A 20972-nucleotide genomic window follows, 5' to 3' on the forward strand; every position below is an offset into this window, starting at 1 on the left:
TTCATGGGGAGGAAGCATTGAGAAAGAGGAGTCTAGTGTTCAGTGAACTTTGCTTATTCAAAACAATCCCAGCTGGAACCCGCCCCACCCTCAGCTCCCACCTCCAGGGTGGTCCCAGCCTCTTCTGTCTCTGGGAGAGACCCCTGTGCTCTGGGCCCCACTGCTGTCAGGGTCACTTCCCCTGGTGAACTCCTTGCTCTCTCCTCTAAGTGTCCATTTGGGCAAGAGTAACCCCATCTGGTCCCCACCCACCACTGCATCTGACTACCCCGGGGACTAAGAGGCTCCCGCTCCAAGGCAACCAGGCCTCATGACCTGCCTCTCAGTCCTGAACAGAGAAGGAAGCCCTGAGCAGGAAGTGCTGAGAAACAGGGTGGGGGCGGGGATTTGAGGAGGGGAGCCCGGCCTCCCTGGGCAGGAGCAGCAACCACAGACCCCTACTGCAGGCGGGCGGGAGGAGGCTGATTTAAAAGGCAGATGGGCCTCTGGCCAAAGCACTCAGCTCTGCGCCCTGCCACTGTGCCCTAGGGGCTATAAGAGCACCCAGACTTCCGGACCAGCTCCGGGGCGGGTGCCATGTGAGCCCAGTCAGGCTACTCTCCTGCCCGCCCTCCTTCCGCCCCTCCCTCTGCCAGCGGTGCTGTGCCTGCCCAGCCTCTCCAAAGAGGGACACTTGGCACCATGTCTCTGCTCAACCCTGTCCTGCTGCCCCCAAAGGTGAAGGCTTATCTGAGCCAAGGGGAGCGCTTCATCAAATGGGACGATGTGAGTGGGGCCGGGCCGAGGGCTGGTGGGGTGCTGGGGTGGTGGGAGGGCTGCTAGGGGCTTTGCCAGGGGTCTAGGTTGGTTTAAGTCTGCCAGGATTCAGGTGCCTGGGTGGCTTGGCCAGGCAGCTGACACAACTGCCCAGATAAACAAAGCTAGGGGTGAGGGTGCGTGCCCTGAGCCCATGTCCTGGGGCTGCCAGGGCTATGGCTCTGTATCTGGATGTGGGAACAGGGTGCCTGTCTGGGTGGTCATGGGAGGAAGTTTCTTTGGGTCTGGGTCTGTCCTTCGCCAAAGCTCCCAAGAAGAGCAGAGTTTCTTGCTCCTGGTCTCAGCAGTGGTGGGAGGAAAGTGGCCCCAGAGCTGAAGCAGGGCCAGAAGCAGAGGTGAGCCAGGTGCCTGCTCCCAGCACAGACAGCCCACTCTTGCCCCAGCGAGATGCCCGAACTGGAATCTTCACCGCTTCCCACTTGGCCCTGGCCCTGTCCCAGGGAAGCTCGACTCTCCCCCAGCTGCTGTGGGGCAGCCACAGAAGGCCCCTGGACCCCAAGTGAGAACTGGAGGCTTTGCTCCCAGGGACCGGGAGGGAACGGATAGACTTCTGCTTCAGCCCTCTGCTCTCAGCCTGGCTCCCTGATGCCGGCCTGTATGCAAGGAAGGGAGAAGCCATGCTTTGCCCTGCACTTCCATCTCTACTGTGTCTGCTCCTTCCCAAACCGGGGCCTGCTTCCCAGCCTCTGGTCCTCCTAGACGTTGAAAATGTGTGTGTTGCCACAGGCCAGGGATTCTTCTGGACCAATGAGAACAATATAGGGCCCCTCCTTCAGGGAGGGGAGGCTGCTGGGCTGGCCCAGTGTGAGAGTCAGAGCCGGCTGGTCCCAGGAAGGGAACCTGAAGGCCCTGATAGGGGAGGAAGGGCCCTTAGGGCTGATTCATCCTCCTTACAGGGGGGAAGACGGGGCTCTGGGTCTGTTAGTTAAGGCTCTCAGTCCTTCTGGGTTCAGCTAGGCTGAGAAATTTGGAATTTGGTTGCCATGACTATGGAGAGGGGGCCCCATGGCGAGATGCTTTCTGCTTCCTCCGGAGTGGTGTGGTCACTGTGGCATGGTGGAGCTATGTCCCAGGAGCCTGTAGAATGAGGGAAGTGGCTCAGAATGAAACGTGAAGTGGCCTCTCTCGGTTCCTCTGGGAAATGTGTGTGACCTGATGGAGCAGAGGGTCATTAGGGATGGGGACGTTCGAAGTAGCCTTCTCTGCAAGCCAGCATCTGTGTACCTGGCTGGCCAGCTGCCCTTCCCAAGGCAGGGCACCGCAGGGTCCTGGATCCTACCTCCCACGAGCAGGAATCGTCCAGTCAGGGGTCACGTGTAACTGCCTGACAGGGCTCTGCTCTCAGACTGCCTTCAGCCTAGTTGGTAGATGACCTAGGTATTGGATAAGCACAATGCACAGGAAGTAATCAACTCCCTACTTAATTTTGTGTCCCACAGCCCCTTTACAATGTATTCTGTGGAAGAAGCTCCCCTACAACCCACGGAAGGAAACAGCCAGTCTCAAGACATTCCGTTTGCTCTTGGCGAACAGACAAGTCTAGGGACATCTTTCCTCAAAAAGCCCAGTCTTACTTCAGAAACTAGTTATAACTCAAAACTCCAACCTTAATTTAGAATGACATCTGCCCCACCTCCATCTAAGAATGGTTTCAGGTGGAAACCTCTGGAAAGGCCTGTGGGAGGACTCTCTGCTCCTCTTCTACTGCTTGGGATGGGGTGCAGGGAGGGAGGAAGGAATGGGGTACCAAAGTTTTTAATTGAGCAGGTGCTATCATAAACTGGGCCTGGCAAAAGGGCAAGGCTTACGATTTCTCTCAGGAATATTTTTGAGGACTCTTAGGAGACCCTCCCCCTGAGCGTGGGATCTCTTGCTTAGGGTCCTTCTGCCACCTTGATCTCAGGAGGTCACGTGCAATTACTTCTTCAGCCCCTCAGAATCCAGTTACTGCCTTCCGCTCCCTGCAGCTTTGGACTGTTTGTCTGTCTCTCCCACAGGCCCCCTCTGGACCCAGCAAATACTCATGGGTTCATTGCCCCAGAGACTCTGAGGCTTCCAGCTCACCTAACACGCCAGCGTCTCTCTGTCTCTGACAGTCAGCCCACCTGTCACCCACCTGATCTCCTGGGCGGGAGTCAGACCCCAGTCTGTTATTCCCCACAACTGCAGGGGTGACAAAAGCTCTCCAAGTGCAGGCTTAACATGAGGGGTCAGGCACTCCAACCCTCCTTGGTGGAGGGAAGAGAATGGAGCTTATAATACAGCTTTCTCCAAAATTAGTTTCCTCACACAGTGTTCTCTTTCCCCTATACTCTAGCCACCCCTGATCTGAGAACCTTTTTCTGGACCATTTCCTTTGTGAATTCTGCATTTGGTCTGGTATGGTGTGCATTAATTACCATACCTTGTTGGAAACTTCAATTTTAATGTCTTGTTATTCATGCACACAAAGACCATTAAAAAAAAAAGGGAGTCTGTGTGCTCTGTGAGTGGAGCAGGAATTCAGAAGTGAGTTCATTCTTCATTCACTCACTCCTTTAGCAAACCTGGGGCGTGGAGCTCATGGTCTAGGACAGGATTTTTTCCCCAGGGGAAGCGGGAGACCCTGGGGAATTTCCCGGATGGGCTCCTAGGTCTGAGAACTCACCCCTACTCCACTGTAGCAGCATCTTTCTGGAAAGGCTTTTCAGAAGCTGTCCTTTGATGGTATTTCAGCCAGGAGTGATTGGATGCTTAGGCCTGGAGGCACTGGTTGTCTATGGGACAGTTGGATGGGTGGGGTGGGGGGATTCATGGAGGGGAGGACTGGGCGAGTGGGAAGTGAGGCTCTGGTGCGGGAGTTGGACTCTTGGCGCTCACCATGTTGAGCTCTCCCGGGGGTAGCACGGAGTCTTGGGGAGGGAACTTCTACCACTTTGGCTGAGCTGTGGGCCTTGAAAACAGGCAGGGTGAGGGCCAAGACCCTTCTTGGGGCCTAGAGGAAGAAACTATTTGAGATTTAGAGGGGAACCCTCCTCTCTTCCAGAAGGGTCATCTCCAATCCACTACCCCTCCCCACCCCTGCTTCAGAGTTTTTAAGGCTCATGCTCAGCCCTTAGCTCTGGAGAACAAAGGGAAATGCCTGCAGATTCCTGGGACAGCCACCTCCTGGACAGATGGTGAGCTCTGAAACTCCTGGCCTGGGCCAGGAAAGATTGGCCTGAAGTCTCAGATCAGGGAGCTGACTCCTTCTCTCTGCAGGAAACGACAATAGCCTCCCCAGTTATTCTCCGTGTGGACCCCAAGGGCTACTACTTATACTGGACATATCAGAGTAAGGTGAGGCGGCTTCTGCCTACCATGGCCCTACCATGGGTCCTGCTGATCCACTGAGTCCAAGCAGCCCCTTGATGCTGGGGTGGAGATGTGGATGCCAGGAGCGTAGAATGACCTGTGAGGGTGGCTCTGGGGGAATCTCCTGTGGGCAGGGGCTATTTGCTTTGGGAGGGAGGATGCAGTCACTCCAACCGTGGCTGCCTTGGGCCCAGATGCTCCAACCTTTGCATCCCTTGGAGAGACAGAGAGAGGGAGAGGGTGAGGGAGAAAGGAATAAGAGCTGCTGTTGAAGGCTGATCCCCTGCCTGTGGTTCTGGGTAAACTTGAGGCTAAGAGAAGGGCCTCAGCACCTGGGCAGAAGGAAGGGATGGGGACCCCGGGGAGAGTCCAGGATGGTGCAGGGGAGACTGGAGGTCATAGTTCCTGAGTAACTCGAGTGGCTAGAGGAGGAGTGGACAGAGAGGAAGGCAGGAGGGTCACTATGAGTAGGGAGAACCCAATCTCTGGAAAGGAAGGTTGGGGTCTGGGAGGCCCCACACAGCCTTGGCATATAGACAGGGCAGTTGGCCAAGACGTGAAGGGGTATGAAGCTCCCTCCCCACCGCTCTTTGTTCTTGGCTTGACATTTTTGTCCACATCCCTTCTTTGCCTCTCCCAGGAGATGGAGTTTCTGGATATCACCAGCATCCGGGACACCCGCTTTGGGAAGTTTGCCAAGCTGCCCAAGGTAAGTGGGCCCAGTAGCAGCCCAGGCTCAGCACAACCACCAGCTCCATGGGGCTGGGGCAGGAGTCCCTGTGGGGGCGGGGAGCCTGATCTCTGGAGCGAGGGGAAGGGTTCCTGCACTGAGCAGAGGGTCTCCCCCTGAGCCAAGGAAGGGGCATGGCTGCTCTCTGGCTTGCCAGGGCTTGGCTATCAGGGCACAGTGAATGGAAATGTTGTGTGGCCAACGCCTGCCCCTCGCGCACCCCAGGCTGTCTGGGAGGAGTTGCTTGCAACTCCCCTCCTCCACCCCGACTGGTTTGCCTGTGTTTGCCTAATGCTGGTAGGAAAATGGGAGGAAGGGATTGATGGGACGCAGGATTCCCTGAGACTGGAAACTAAGAATTCATCTTCAAATGAAAAATGGCAAACCAAATACACAGAACTCCCAGCCCCCACAGCCTTGGTTAATCCCTTTCTGTGGGGCTTCTGCCTCCCCACCTTCGCACCTGGAGTCAGAGCAGGAAGATGCCGAGGCCTGTGGCTCCTAAGATGGGCACGGACAGGGCTCCACCCCAGGCGGCCATGTTTCGAGTGTCTGACGGGGAAAGACTGGGAGAGCCACAATAGAGGGGGGACGGGGGTGCCCCTCTGATCCTAACCACATCACCACTTGCTGCAGAGCCAGAAGCTCCGGGATGTCTTCAACATGGACTTTCCTGACAACAACTTCCTGCTGAAGACACTCACTGTGGTGTCCGGCCCTGACATGGTGGATCTAACCTTCCATAACTTCGTCTCCTACAAGGAGAACGTGGGCAAGGTGCAGCGGGGGCACCTGGCCAGGGGCTGGCACCTGGGATAGCCCTGACTTGCCAAGAGACAGGCCTGGGCCACGGGGCCGGGGGGCACCTTTGTGGTCAGGGGTCTGACTGCTGTGCACTCGGGTCCTGCAGAACTGGGCCGAAGATGTACTGGCCCTGGTCAAGCACCCGCTGACGGCCAACGCCTCCCGCCTCACCTTTCTGGACAAGATGTAAGTGCCGGCCTGCCTGGCCTTAGTGAGTGGGGCTAAGTCCCCCAGGCCTGGGCCTTGACATGCTGCTCTCTGCCCATCAGCCTGGTGAAGCTCAAGATGCAGCTCAACCCCGAGGGGAAGATTCCCGTGAAGAAGTGAGTCTCCCCTACATTCCCCACATGTCCTCCAAGCTCCCCAAAGCCCTCCCTCTGCAGGCCTGACTCCTCTCTTTGCCTGGTACCTTTTTCTGCTTCTACAGTTTTTTCCAGATATTTCCTGCTGACCGCAAGCGGGTAGAAGCTGCTCTGAGCACCTGCCACCTCCCAAAAGGCAAGGTGAGTAGTCTCCGCCTCCCCGCCCACCCTCAGAATTCCCCTTCTCACCTGAGCTGTCTCTGACTAGAGGGCACCTTGGGCTGACCTGGGGGTGGGGTGGGGAGGCAGGAATGACAGCACAGTCCCAGCCAGCAGCCTGAGAAGCCAGGTAGCCCTAGAGCCACTGGTTCCTGATACCAGGTGCAGAGACAGAGCCAGGGCAGGGGAGATGAGGTGCCCGGATTCAGAGCAGGTTGGTCTGCACCCCTTTAGCTCAATGTAGGAAAACATTTTTTTCCACTTCATTTTACTTAAGTAATTTTTAATTATGAGTTGTATGCAGGGTCACCCCTTGAGGCGCCTTATGTGAATTAATAAAAGGACAGATGCAGCCCTGAGCCAGGGTTTGTGCCTGGCCAGGGGTAGATCTCGGCCCCCAATCCTCCTTTGGCCAGTGCCTTTGTGTAGAGCACCACCTGGACCCCATGAGGTCTTTTCTCCTGTTAAGAATTTAGAACATTATAAATAAATAAAACTAAGACCTCATTGATCACCCATCCACATGGATCCCAGGAGGAATACTTCTCCACAGTCACAGCTCTCCGGAGCTGGTGACCCCTTGAGCAGTGAGTCACAGGGGATGCAAGCATGGGGTTGGGGAGAGGGTGGGAATGGGCTCCTGCTGAGGGCACCACTTGCAGCTGTCAGTACACATCCACCCTCCTTTTCTCCTACCTCTGGCGCTTCCGCCTTGGCTAAGTCCCCCTTATTTATCAGCTCTCCTGTGTCCTAGTAGGGGCCACTGAGCCATCTTTGTTTGGAGCTGATGGGACCAAGATCTGGTCTCAGGGAGATCCAGTCTAGCTCTCCTTCTCAGAGCCTCTGCTCCCAACTAAGACTGATGTTGATCCTGGAAAACATTTGATGGGTTTTTCTGGAATGTAATGCCACCAATCCCTGAATGTCACCAATCTACTTGCTGTTTCTATCTCTATTGATTTGCCTATTTGGGACATTTCATGTAAATGGAATCATACAATACATGATCTTTGATGTCAGGCTTCATTTATTTAGTATAATGTTTTCAAGGCTCATCCACGTTGTGGCATGGATGTATCAGTACTTCGTTCCTTTTTACTGTGGAATATTTCACTGCGTGGATGTACCGCATCTTGTTTACCTATTCATGAAGTTGAAGGACATTTGGGTTGTTTCCATTTTGTGGCTATTATGAATAATGCTGCTATGAACGATTTTGTCTGGATGTATGTTTTCAAGTCTCTTGGGTGCATACCTAAGGGTGGAATTGTTGGGTCACATGGTCATTCTATATTAAACATTTTGAGGAAATGCCGAACTGTTTTCCAAAATGACTACACCATTTTACAACCGCACCAGCATTGTATGGGGTTCCAATTTCTCCACATCCTCACCAACACTTGTTACTGTCTTTTTTTTTTTGTCTTTTTTTAACTTTAGTCAACTTGTGGGAATGAAGTTATATCTCATTGTGGTTTTTGATTTGCATTTCCCCAATGACTAAAGATGCTGAGCCTCTCTTCATGTGCTTATTGCTCATTAGCATATCTTCTTTGGAGAAATGTCTATTCAAATCCATTGCCCATCTTCCAATTGGGCTGTCTTACACTGCGGACTTGGCCCCTGGGACATCGGATTTGCAGACATTTTCTCCTATTTTGTGAGTTGTCTTTTCACTTTCTTGATGATGTCCTTCAGAGCACTAAAGTATTTTATTAGGATGAAATCTAATCAGTCTTTTTTGTTATTATTCCTTGTGCTTTTCAGTGTTTCCAGCTATTGTTGAATTGTCTATTACTCCCTTCAATTCTGCCAGTTTTGCTTCACACATTTTGGGGTTCTGTGGTTAGCTATTCAACAGTGCCACTTGCTTCTGACCACTTTTTCTCCCCATTCCGGTCAATCTTAGTTCCAATCCCGTCCCAGTCAAGACACTAGCCTGTGTCAATTCAGAGGCAAAGCGGACCAGCTAAGATGCTCTCCTAGGCAACCAGAGCCTTGAAAATTAGGTGCTCAGGGTGTCCTTGATGCTCCTTTGTCTGCCCTGAGCCCTCCCTCTGACCAGGCCCCCTCGAGCAGGTCTGGGCCTCGTTTGGTGGTTCTTAGTGCTGAGAAGATGGGGGCAGGAGTCATCAGGTGACTCTTATCCCCCCAGAATGATGCCATCAATCCTGAGGACTTCCCAGAATCTGTCTACAAGAGTTTTCTCATGAGCCTCTGTCCTCGGCCAGAAATAGATGAGATCTTCACTTCCTAGTGAGCTTCACGGGGCTGGGCGTGGGCAAGGGGTGGGGGCTAAAATTCCCACCTGCCATGCTGACAGTGAGGTGGCTTTGCTGGAGAAGGGGGCTGTCTAAGCGCCCCCTGACCCCGGGGACGTAGAGGGGACCTGTGCTCCTCTCTGGCCTGCAGCCACGCCAAGGCCAAACCCTACATGACCAAGGAGCACCTGACCAAATTCATCAACCAGAAACAGCGCGACTCCCGGCTCAACTCCTTGCTGTTCCCGCCGGCGCGGCCTGACCAGGTGCAGGGTCTCATCGACAAGTACGAGCCCAGCGGCATTAACATACAGAGGGGTGAGGACCAAGGCCACCTCTGACCCTCTGCGGTCCTCTCCTGTCCCGGCGGCCGGGCTGTCGCCCTGACAACCATCCCCTGTCCCCCAGGCCAGCTGTCACCCGAGGGCATGGTGTGGTTTCTCTGCGGGCCAGAGAACAGTGTGCTGGCCCAGGACAAGCTGCTGCTGCACCACGACATGACGCAGCCGCTCAACCATTACTTCATCAACTCCTCACACAACACCTACCTGACAGGTGGGCTGGCGACCTCACTGCAGACCTCTCCTTTTATGGGGGCTCTTCCCGTGCCCTGAATCCTCTGCGAGGGCTGCCCACGGGACAGCCCATGATGGAGTCGGGTTGGGGAGAGCCGGGCTGCCCTTGAGTGAAGCCCTTGCCCCTCCCCTCCCCTCGGGCTCAGGTGGCCAGTTCTCAGGCCTCTCCTCTGCTGAGATGTACCGCCAGGTGCTGCTGGCCGGCTGCCGCTGTGTGGAGCTGGACTGCTGGAAGGGGAAGCCTACCGACGAGGAGCCCATCATCACCCATGGCTTCACCATGACCACAGACATCTATTTCAAGGTGAGACTCGGTGTGTGGAGGCTGGTGGCAGTGGCACTAGGGAAGGGCAGAGGCCACAAACTTTCTGGGGATAGGGGGAGTGAAGCCAGAGAGGAGGGATGGCTGGGAGGCCTTGGACCAGTGTGGGGGACTCAAGGGGACCAGAGGAGACAGGAGGCTGACAGTGGCCATTCAGTTCTATGAGTGTGTTGTAACTGGGGAGTGGGGAAGGTGCCACCAAGGGAGGGGAAGCCTGGACCACTGATATTCTCTCCATGGGGTCCCCTTCTCCTCCAGGAAGCAATTGAAGCTATTGCAGAAAGTGCCTTTAAGACCTCCCCTTATCCAGTCATCCTGTCATTTGAAAACCACGTGGATTCGTGCGTATCCAGGCCATCCAGCCTCATTCTCTACCCTGTCCCCATCTCCTGCCTACAGCTGCCCTCCCTGCAACTGTCTCCAGCCTCAAACCATGACTTCCAGCTCTCTCCGAGGTCTCAAAAAAATTTCCTTGGGACTCTAGGATCTCCTGCCTGTGTCCCTGACTCCCCAACTTCCTGAGCCCCTAGTCTGTGTCAGAAAAACAGACAAGAGGGTCAGGCAGAGCTGCTGAACCCCACCTTGCTTCTGCTCCCTGCAGACCCCGCCAACAGGCTAAGATGGCTGAGTATTGCCGGACGATATTTGGGGATATGCTGCTCACAGAGCCCCTGGAAAAGTTCCCAGTGAGTGGACTTCACTGGGGTGGCATCTGGGCCTTGGGGCTGGGGACCCAGGGCAGGGTGCCAGGTTAAGGAGGCAGATGTCCCAGGAGGATGCTAGGATTCATTTGGGAGGATTCTGGGGCTGGGATCCTATCATTGACCACGTGTCAGGCACTGTGCTGGGCTTGGGGGATATGTTAGTGACAAAGGGGCCATCCCAGTCCTCAGATTGCTAACTCTCTGGTGGGGAGGCAGACAAGTAACCAGGCCATGACAACCAGTGGCTACTATGGGAGTATGTGGGGAGTCCTGATTCGGTCTTTGGAATCTGGCAAGGCTTCCTGGAGGAAGTGATGGCTACGCTGAAAACTGAGGGAGATAATGGATTTATCTTGGTGAGAATGGGGAAAGGGTGTTCTAGGCAGATGGACTAGGTGAGAAAAAACACCACTGGGAAGCTAAGTTGGATCAGGCAGGGGTTTAGGGCACAAGGTGGGAGTGATGAGAGGTGAGGCTGGAAAAGTAGGCAGCGGACAGATGGAGTGCAGCTTGGTATGAAGGAGCTTAGGCTACACCCCAAAGGTGAGGAGATGGTGCTAAGGACCCTCTCTTCTCTCCCACAGCTGAACCCAGGCGTCCCCCTGCCCAGTCCTGAGGATCTCCGAGGCAAGATCCTCATCAAGAACAAGAAGAACCAGTTTTCTAGCCCAGCAGCTCCCAGCAAAGAGCCAGATGGGGATGCTGAAGGGAGCGGCCCACCCAGTGCCCCTGTGGGAGAGGACACAGGTAAGTGGGCCTGGGAGGAGAGGGGGTGGGGAAGCATCTGGAATGGGAGAGAGGGGCTGGGCCTGGAGGGGAGAGCCAGCCTGGTGTGTGGTCTCCCTCTGCCCCCAGTGCTGAGGGAGGCAGTGTGGACTGGTGAGGAAGGGGCTGAGTTGGAGGACGAGGAGGTGGAAGAGGAAGAGGAGGAGGAGTCGGGAAACCTGGATGAAGAGGAGATGAAGAAGATGCAGTCAGATGAGGTGTGTGTCTACTGCAGAGCCCTCCAGGTGGGGGCATGGGCCATGTCCCTTGGCTCTATACTGTCCTCTTCTCCACCCTCCTCCCTCCTCCCTAGGGCACAGCGGGCCTGGAGGTGACAGCTTACAAGGAGATGTCCAGCTTAGTCAATTACATCCAGCCTACCAAGTTCATCTCTTTCGAGTTCTCTGCCCGTAAGTTAGCATGGGGTGGTGGTAAGCTGGAGGGTAGGCTAGGTTCAGGAGAAGGCCCTTAGGAAGTATGTCCTGACACCTGATGAGTAGGGGTGAGAGCAAGGGGGATCCTCCCCTTCCTTGGGCTGGGGGCCCTGTCTATATATACCCAGAAGAGGAGCCAGGCAAAGGGCTTGTTTAAGTGGCAGTGGCTCCCAGTGTCTTGTCTCTGTACCGAGAACTTGGCACCAAGCAGAATGCTCTGGAGTGTGTCGGTGACAGGCAGGTCATTTACGAAAGACCTCCTCAGCCAGGCAGCCTGGGGATCCTGCAGCCTCTTGCAGGTTCTGTGGCCGCCGGGGCATGAGAGCTCCTGGGAGGGGGTGGAGGGTGAAGAAACTAGCCAGTGCACATCTGCCCCCTGTCCCCTTCCGTTTCTGAGTGCACCCTCACTGTTTACCTTTATCTTCTCCGGACATGCGCACAGTGAGTTCCTCTCACCCCGTGTGCATGTCCCCAACATGAACACCTCTTTCTGTATACACTCTGCAACACTGAACCCCTAGCCTGCACACCCTCCTGTTTCCACCCATGGCATGCACCACCCTTGCTGCTTGCCTCTCACCCCTGCCCCTGCTCCCTGCACATCACAGCATGCCGGGCTCATCCCCACATGTTCCTCCAACCCTCTGTGCGCACCCAGGGCATGCACCCCTGCTCCAGGACAGAGGCACACACCCCACCCCTGTCCATACCTGTGCATACCCTTCACCCTCAGCACACACTGCTCCTCTCAGGTCTGCACATTCCATGTCCTGGGGTTGACCCCTCGACCCTCAGGCCTCAGTGGAAATGCTAGGTTGGGGACATCTCTATGTTGGAGGGAGCCCTGTCAAAGGGCAGGGCAAGTCTGAGAGATGGGACAGCCTGACACGACTCCCCTTCCTCTTTCTCCTCTGCACAGAGAAGAACCGAAGTTATGTCATCTCCTCCTTCACAGAGCTCAAGGCTTATGACCTGCTCTCCAAGGCCTCCGTGCAGTTTGTGGAGTATCCTTGAGACCTCAATAGCCAGGGTCCCTGGTTGGGGTAGGGGGAAGGGGAAGGCCTGGACAAGCAGGGGCTGCTGGGGTTCCTCCCAGCGCAGGCGGCCTCGTGGCTCCTATACTCTGTGGCAGCTACAACAAGCGGCAGATGAGCCGCATCTACCCCAAGGGCACCCGCATGGACTCCTCCAACTATATGCCCCAGATGTTCTGGAATGCCGGTTGTCAGATGGTTGCTCTCAACTTCCAGACAATGGGTGAGGGCACACTCAGGCCCTTAATAACTTCCTCCTGCCCCTCCCACCTGTACCCTATCGATGGGGAGGAGGGCTTTGCAACAGACTGGAGTGTCCTGATGTTCGTTGAGGCTCTGGGTGCACATGCAGGTGTGTGTGTTTAGGGATCTGAGTGCAACAGCTCATACTTATGTGACTGCACATATATAAGTGTGCATGTGACGATGTCAGTGCTGGCATGGGTTTTGGCTGCTCTGCCCAGGTGGGTCTGTGGGAACACCTGCTCCACTGGCCTCAGCTCCCACTATGAGCTTGAAAACTGGTCGTGGCTTTGCTCCTGCTGACTCCAGGTTGTGGGCCCTTCCTGAGAGATGAGACCCTAAGGAACCAAGGCTGGGCCATGAAAAACCCTCATTATCATGGTCTGCCCAGCCTCCCTATTCACGAGATGGGAAAGGCTGGGAAATGGGGAAAGAGAGGCTGTGTGCAGACCCAGAGCCGGGCAGCACTCACTGAGTGCCCTTGTCCTTCCAGACCTGCCCATGCAGCAGAACATGGCACTCTTCGAATTCAATGGGCAGAGTGGTTACCTCCTCAAGCATGAGTTCATGCGTCGGCCGGACAAGCAGTTCAACCCCTTCTCAGTGGACCGCATTGACGTGGTGGTAGCCACCACCCTTTCCATTACGGCAAGGCCCTGAGGTGGACAAGTGGCCGGGGGGCTGGGGTCTTGAGGAGAAAGACACAGGTCTTGAGGAGAAAGACACTCTTCCATTCCCAACCCCCTCCCCTGATATCCTGAAAACTTCAGTCCCAACCAGTTCTTGCAGTAGCAAGTTGCCTTGGAAACTGCCTCCTCCTCAGCACTGGAGGCTGCCTCTGGGTCCCCATGGAAACCAAGGGGAAGGGCTGAGGCTGGGGTGGGGGAGGGGAGAAGAGTGGGCAGAGTGGGGCAGCAGGAGCCCCAGGCCCTGGGGGAGGGCTCTGTTCCCTCCTTGCTGGGAAGGGAAGGTGAAGTGGCCCACACCTGATCCCTGAATGCTGGAATCACCCTGGGAATCAGAGCTGAGCTGTCACCCTTAAGCCACACAGCCTCTACTCTGTGGCTAGAGTTGAGGAGGATCTTCACAGTACCCAAGAAGGGATGTTTCAGCTAGGGGAGCTGGGGAATGGCCTGGGTACGGGAGCTGATGCTGGCCTCCCACGGGCCCCCCACCTCCAGGTGATCTCTGGGCAGTTCCTGTCAGAGCGCAGTGTGCGCACCTATGTGGAAGTGGAGCTGTTTGGCCTTCCTGGAGACACCAAGAGGCGCTATCGGACCAAGCCGTCACCCACTACCAACTCCATCAATCCTGTCTGGAAGGAGGAGCCCTTTGTCTTTGAGAAGGTGGGGGGCTGGGGCAGGGCAGGGGCTGGAATCTGTTCCTAGTTCTTGGTCTCTACTTGTAGAAGAGGAAATACCTAAAGGGAGTTCTTTGAGCCTGCTCCTCTCCCCACCCCTGTCTGACCTCCTGAGGTTCTAGAGTACAAAGTTTATAGAAATTTACTTTGTGGGCAGGTTTTGTGTGTGTGCACATGTGTGTATGTATATGAGTGTTCATGTTGGGATTAGAGACAGAAATGTGAACTTCCAGACCAGGGTACAGGGTCCAATGGAGTTACGAGGGTCTTTTGCTCCCATTGGATACTTGTTGGCAAAGCTGCCAAGGGCTGTCTGCAACAAAACCCTTGGAGCCCTGAGCTGCATATCCGGCCCTTCTGTCTTGTGTGGAGCAGCCATGTCATGAGCTGTGAGGATGTCTATGTGCATGGCTTAAGAGTGTGCCCTCTGTCCTCACCCAATCCAGTAACAACTGTCATGTTCTCAGGCCAACTCTAGACTTCTGAGTGAGGGATGGGGCAGCTTGGCCACCCTCTCCTGTCTGCAGCTTGTCCCATCCTGAACTCTCCCCAGATCTTAATGCCTGAGCTGGCTTCCCTCAGGGTGGCTGTGATGGAGGAAGGCAACAAGTTTCTTGGACATCGCATCATCCCCATCAATGCCCTGAATTCTGGTAAGGATAGGGGCCCTTCTTTGCTGTTCCCAATGGGTCTGAGGCCAAGGCCAGCATCAGAATCCTATCCAGAGGGTGGGGCAGCTTCAGGGAGGTGGCCTTCTCCTGTTAACAGCCCGAAAAAGCGGGCCAGGAATAGTACCTCTCCAGGAAACTGACGGAGGTGGGGATTCTGCCCACTTAACAGAATGTCTGTAATTTTCTGAAACTACAGTTTCCCAAGTAGCTGACATTTATTGGGCACTTAAAATGCTTTAAGGGCTTATAACACATTCTCATTTCATCCTAACAATAACCACATGAGGTAGACACTATTATCCCCATGTCACAGATGAGGAAAGTCTCAGAGACTTAAAGTCTACTGCCCAAGATTACACAGCCAGGAACCAGACTAAAGCCAGAAGTCTTGAGTGCTGGGCTGCTCATGAGCAGTGCTGGGCAGCAGTGGGCTCTGGCTCACTGCCCATCCTGTCATGTCCCACAGGATACCACCATCTGTGCCTGCACAGTGAGAGCAACATGCCCCTCACCATGCCTGCGCTCTTTGTCTTCCTAGAGATGAAGGACTATGTACCTGACACCTGGGCAGGTAGGAGGCCCATGGAATTCTGGGAGACCCAGGCTGTCCATTCTCCCTCCTCTCTCCTCAACCCAGCCTCCAGAGTCGGGCAGGATAGGGTATCCTGGGGTAGGTGAGGATGGGGGAGGCTTCCAGGTACATCTCCTTACCAGGCCCATGATGTCCCTGTGCACCCAGATCTCACTGTGGCCCTCGCCAATCCCATCAAGTTCTTCAATGCCCATGATAAGAAGTCTGTGAAGCTCAAGGAAGCCATGAGAGGCCTGCCTGAGGTCTGTGTTGCCAGGTCCACTGCCAGGGACCCCCACAAGCTATGCCCTCTCTGTGGGAAGATGAGGAAGTGGGCAGAGTCCCAGACTCAGGGAGAGAGGCTGTTGGAGCCACCTTCCTGACATGCTCTCCCGACGCAGAATCCCTTTCCTCTCGGAAGCCCAGTTGCCCGCCATGTCAATGAGGCATCAGCCCCAACAAGCAACGGGTCAGCAGGTATGCACTGCCGGGTCTTTCCACATACTGAAAGGGTCTCAACCTCTCCCCTGTACCGGTAGGCACATCCCAGCCTGGGGTCAGCTCTTTAAAAAAAAAAAATTAAGATTTTCACCCGGGGAGGGAACACTGCATGTGAAGCTTCGGTGCTGGGGAAGAGCTCTGCAGGGGGCCCACACCGCCACCCACGGGGGTGGGTGGGGGGAGGAGCCGAGCCCAGGGGCCCGCAGGGCACCTGTGAGCCCTCTCTTTGGCTCTCGCAGCAGCCGGGTCCAAGGCCAAGGAGGGGACCACGAAAGAAGCTGCGGGTAAGGCCTGCTGAGTGCGATTGATGTTGGGGTCGAGCCTGGGGAGGGTCGGGGACTCCTGGGGGGCTTCCGGGCGGCGGCGCCGCGCCTCACCCGGGCCCCCGCAGAGCCGCAGACCGCCAGCCTGGAGGAGCTGCGGAAGCTGAAGGGCGTCGTGAAGCTCCAGCGGCGGCACGAGAAGGAGCTGCGGGAGTTGGAGCGGCGCGGCACGCGGCGCTGGGAGGAGCTGCTGCAGAGGGGCGCGGCGCAGCTGGCTGAGCTCGGGCCGCCGGGCGCGGGGGGCGGCGGCGGCTGCGGCGGCGGCGGGGCCCGGGGCAGCAAGCTCGGCCCGGGCAAGGGCTCCCGCAAGAAGAGGTAAGGGCGGCGGCGGCATCCTGCCCTCCGCGGCGCGGGCGCGGGCGGCCTGGGGCTCAGTCAGGGCTTGCCCCACGTGGTCGCCGCAGGACCCTGCCGGGCGAGGACACGGCTCGGGCGCTGCCGGCCGAGGGCCCCGAGGGCACGGACACGCGCGTGCGAGAGCTGAAGGACAGGCTGGAGCTGGAGCTGCTGCAGCAGGGCGAGGAGCAGTGCGAGTGCATCTTGAAGCGCAAGGAGCAGCACGTGGTGGAGGTGCGGGGTTGGGGCGGGTGATTGAAGGGCAAAGAGCGCGGGCCAGACCAACCACACCCTCTGTATGGTAAGAGGCTTCTTGCTTAGCTCGTCCTTCCTCTCCCGCAGCAAATGACCAAGATGATGCAGCTGGCCAGAGAGAAACAGGCTGCTGAGCTGAAGACGCTCAAGGAGACCTTGGAGATGTATGCTGGCCTCCCTTCTACGCCTGACTCTAAAACTTCCCAGGAGGGCTCAGGCCCCACAAAACCTCCCTGATGCCTCTTTCTCTGCAGTGACACCAAAGAGGTAAAGAAAAGGCTGGAGGCCAAGAGGCTGGAGCGGATACAGGCCATGATCAAGGTCACCACAGACAAGATGGCTCAAGAGAGGTGAGCCCTAGAGGAGAGGCACAGGACTCAAACTGCAGGGCCCAGGGCTGAGCAGGAACCACTCCAAGTGGGAAGGGGCCTCCCTACAAGTGGATCCTGACTTGCTTCCGAGATGTGCCTGCCTCCTGCCCTTGAAAGTTAATTCTACTTCTGTCACGTCTGATCAGAGAACATCCTCCTTAGTCAAAACACAGATGCCAACACTATTTGAGCAGAGAGGAGAATTTAAGAGAAAATCAAGTGTGCAAAGAGAGAGGTGAAACATCGGAATAGCTGATTCCCACCTGCACTTTTGCATGCACACCTTTAAGGACGGTGCGTTTTAGTGAGGAAGCTGTTTCCTCAGATGGCCCCCAGGGCTCCCAGTGGCTCCTCAGATCCTCTTTGGGTCCCCATGCTGATCTGGCTGGTTCCCAGACCAGCCATAGATGCATGCCAGCCACAGATGGTTCTATGATGGAGTACTCATTTTGCCCACACCCTGTGGAGACTTTGTCTTACCCAACTCTTCCCAGGGGCCTCCTACCCTCTCTGAAACTCTGTTCCTTGCAACAGGTTGAAGAGAGAGATTAACAACTCCCATATCCAGGAGGTGGTGCAGGTCATCAAGCAGGTGTGTGAGAGCTGTATCCTTCTCAAACTCTCTCTCTCCCTTTCTCCCTGCAGGGAAGGGGTGGCTCCAGGCCTTTCCTTTGCCCTTAGGAGATACCCTGTCCAGAGTGGCCCATGCAGCTATGGATGGGAGGAGGAGGCAGTGCAGGGGAGGGGACCTCTAGGCCATCTGGAGTTCTGGCCTTTGTGGGAAGGTTGGGATACCAGCCTAAAGAGGTCTGTCTCTGGCCAGCTGGAAATGATATGAGCCAGCTGACAGGGGCTGGGGGAGGATGGGATTGGGGGTGGGGGGTGGGTAAGGGTGAGCAAGGGGGCTTCCTGAGTCAGGCTTCCAGGGAGTCAGAAGGGGAAGGAAAGCACTGCTGAGAATGGCCCTAAAGCTCCTTGGGGTTGTTAACAACAGAAACGGCATTGCCAGTTCCTGAGACCTGCCTGACCTTGTGCAGGCACTAAGCCAGGTGCTTCACATGAACTGTCTCATATAATCCTTCACAATCCAGCAAGATAGGTACTATTTTACTCAGTGGTTAAGGAATTTGTCCAAAGTCTTACAGCTGGTTAACTGGGATTGTAGTTGGATTCCAACCCAGGTTGCTTACCTGTGCTGTCCTGATTCCCTGCCTCTCTCTCACCCAGATGAATGAGAACCTGGAGAGGCACCAGGAGAAGCTGGAGGAGAAGCAGGCAGCCTGCCTGGAGCAGATCCGGGAGATGGAAAAGCAGGTGATGGGGACCACTACCCTGGCCCACAGCAGAGCTGGCCTGGCTCCAGGGTGTAGAGGGGCCTGGTTCCATGGAGTGGCCAGTCAGGAGGTGAGGGGAGCAGCACTCACCCCTCACCAGGGGGTCAGGGATCTGGTTCCCAAGGGGTCATAAGGCAGCTCTGCAGATTTCTCTCCTCGGTTGGCACACCCTATCCTGAGAGACTCCCTGAAGGGTTCCACCACCCCCACCTTCCACCCCAGTCTCCTGGGAGGTCTGAGCAGTCTGGGCATCTCCTTTCTCTACTGTCCAGGGGAGGGAGAGTGGACAGGTGGCCCCTCCTGAGTCAGGCGTTGGTCCTCACTGTCCCCACAGTTCCAACAGGAGGCGCTAGCAGAGTATGAGGCCAGGATGAAGGGCCTGGAGGTGGACGTGAAGGAGTTGGTGAAGGCCAGCCTCAGGGCCTGCTTCCCCTCTGCAGAGGAGGGCAAGCCTGAGAGGCCCTGTGGGGTCTCCAGGGAGCTGTGTGAGCAGGACGCACTCACCAAGAAGGCAGACGCCCAGGAGAGCCGCCTCTGATACCCTCATCCGATTGGGACATTCTGCAAGGACATTCGCCCTTCTCTGGGATGTGGCTCCATCCCCCCTGGAGGAAAGGGCCCCAGCACTGTGAGGCTGCAGGAAGCTGGGGCTCCCTTGGACACTAGAACCCCGTCCTCAACAGGCAGGCTAAGGAGGAGGCAAGAACCAGGTACCATCAGGGCAGGGGCCCATCTGGGGCCTAGAGGTCCTCTCCAAGCTGACTTCCTGCTCCTCCTTCTCTTCCTCCTCTAAGTGTCACCTATTTGTTGAGGGCAAAAGAATATGGACTGGGAGGTAGGAAATGGGGTCCTGGCCCCACTCTGCCTTTCCTAGCATGCCACTCTAGACTTAGTTTCCTCACCTGGAGGAATAGGCCTGGCTGCCTGGAATCTCCACTCTAGCACCTGTAGTTGAAGCTGGTCCAAACTCCAAACCCTCCTGCCATAAGGCGGGCGGCTCACCCCAGCTTCTCGGCCCCATCTCAGGCTTGCACTGAGTTGGCCTTGTTGTCAGCTCCTTGGTACAGAGCCTGACTCTACTTCCAGCTCCCTGGAAACAGCTACTCCCAGAAACCCCAGCTGAGTTGTCTTGCCTGCCTCCTGCCTGTCGGGGATGGGAGGCTGATGTGGAAAATCTCCCTCAGCTGTGTGGCCCTCAGGCCTCTGAGACAACTGGTGCTGGGGGTGAAGGGAGAAGGAAGGTCTTTTATATGCTCTCGTGCCAAGAGCTCAGGCCGCCTCTTTCCCTCGGTCGGAGGAGTGGGGTGGTACTTCCCAGCCTGGGCCCCAACTCAGGTTGCCTCACAAGGTCAGCACCATTTTCTCTCTTGACTTTAATGAGGTTTTATTTATTTTTCTCCTTCTGACTAAACAACCCTGTTCCAAGATATCCTGCTTAATCCTGGCCTCTGTTCTACAGCTAAGAAATGGGAGCCTATGGAGTGGAATGCTCCCCAAATGAAATGAACTGGGGGAAAAAAATTCTTGAGAGCTGAGCTGAGTGTGAGGTCCCTTCCAGAGCCCAGTGGAATGGCTCTGCCTCTGGGCTTGAGGATTCACTGCCCTTTCTGCTGGCCCTGATGCCGCAACCCCTGGAGAATAATATCATGCTTCTTCACTCCCCACCCAGATGTCCTTCCTTGTCTCCACCCTCAGGGCTGGAGCAGAAGGGCTCATGCAAAGGTGGTCCACACCCTCTTGGGGAATCACAAACCTTCAGGCCACCCCTTTAGGCAGAATTGGAGTGGTCAGATTCTCGGGCCCCTGTGGCAGTTATGATTAGCCCCAACACTTGTAGCAGAAAGTCTTCTGGGCAGCTATTCACTGCACCTATGGCATGGTCCCAAATCCCATATGGGGACAGGTACTGGCTTGGGAGACGCCAGGTGGGGTTTGATTCTGGGAAGAGGTTGTTTTCTTATCAGAGTTAGAGCAAATGCTGTTAGCTGTGAGCACCTGTGCCTTCGGAAAATAAACGGGAGTCCCCTCCCCCCCCCGTCCCTCTGGGGGCCTAACCTCTGGGATGCTAGCAGTCCTTGGCTGCAGGGTAAGGCTAGGGGGACTGCTCATTCACAGGAGTAAGGCCTGTCATTGATCAGACTGCAGGCACACTGGAGACAGCCCAGGGTGGGGTATCTACAACCCAGAGCGGGACATCTATGACCCAGAGCAGCAGCGCCCTGTCATCAGCCCTGCAGCTGAGACCTCAGCGCCTCCCCAACCCAGGCGTAGAACCCCTCAGGGGTGAGGATCCAGGCCTAGAGGAACTCACTGACCTGGGCATGGGGGCATTAGCCAGAGCCAATGCCAAACAGGGAGCACTGGTTAGCCCCCAGCTTTGGCCAATGACTGCTCGAGGGATGAAGACTGCCTTCTCTTCACCCCTCAGGCAAGCCAGGCAGAGTCTCTAGGCCTCCAGTCTGGGGCTGAGAAGCCCTGGAATGGGGAAGAGGATGCAATCCTGCCTCCTGGAGAGGCCTCTGCACAGCAGGCTGGAGGCTTCCCAGGAGGCCAGGGCAAATTCCCACCTCCCTGCTTTCTGTCCTCTGGAAAAAGGGCAGGGTGCCCCTGGGAAATTGCCATAGTCCTCAGGCCCAGGAGGTGAATTAATCTGACCGCAGGGGATGTGCAGAGGAAGAGTAGATGCCCTCCCTCAGGTCACTGGGGCA

At 56.0% G+C, this 20972-nt stretch overlaps 1 protein-coding gene across 5 annotated transcripts; it reads left to right on the forward strand.

The window, feature by feature from the left end:
* Nucleotides 1–443: 443 nt before the first annotated feature.
* PLCB2 (phospholipase C beta 2) lies at nucleotides 444–19691 on the forward strand. Of its 5 annotated transcripts, none has more exons than XM_032481504.1 (32): nucleotides 448–765; nucleotides 4057–4134; nucleotides 4790–4858; nucleotides 5516–5656; nucleotides 5790–5869; nucleotides 5953–6006; nucleotides 6111–6186; nucleotides 8360–8460; nucleotides 8617–8783; nucleotides 8874–9020; nucleotides 9187–9344; nucleotides 9621–9703; nucleotides 9964–10048; nucleotides 10651–10813; nucleotides 10922–11049; nucleotides 11145–11241; nucleotides 12185–12269; nucleotides 12398–12522; nucleotides 13036–13190; nucleotides 13724–13888; nucleotides 14456–14555; nucleotides 15040–15144; nucleotides 15313–15407; nucleotides 15546–15621; nucleotides 15885–15929; nucleotides 16037–16283; nucleotides 16373–16538; nucleotides 16647–16723; nucleotides 16814–16909; nucleotides 17465–17522; nucleotides 18158–18244; nucleotides 18599–19691. In XM_032481504.1, exons 1-32 carry the CDS (start codon nucleotides 682–684, stop codon nucleotides 18800–18802), a joined length of 3597 nt encoding a protein of 1198 aa, XP_032337395.1. In that variant the 5' UTR covers nucleotides 448–681; the 3' UTR covers nucleotides 18803–19691. The 5 variants fall into 5 exon arrangements, 3 of the variants coding, with proteins under 3 accessions (XP_014407755.1, XP_032337395.1, XP_032337396.1); XM_032481505.1 differs by lacking the exon at nucleotides 448–765 and adding an exon at nucleotides 3624–3974; XR_004320511.1 differs by lacking the exons at nucleotides 15546–15621; nucleotides 15885–15929; nucleotides 16037–16283; ... (4 more) ...; nucleotides 18158–18244; nucleotides 18599–19691 and having other exon boundaries at nucleotides 444–765; nucleotides 14485–14555.
* The last annotated feature ends 1281 nt before the right edge of the window (nucleotides 19692–20972 follow it).

This window comes from Camelus ferus, chromosome 6 (assembly GCF_009834535.1).
Source record: "Camelus ferus isolate YT-003-E chromosome 6, BCGSAC_Cfer_1.0, whole genome shotgun sequence".
NCBI lineage: Eukaryota > Metazoa > Chordata > Mammalia > Artiodactyla > Camelidae > Camelus > Camelus ferus.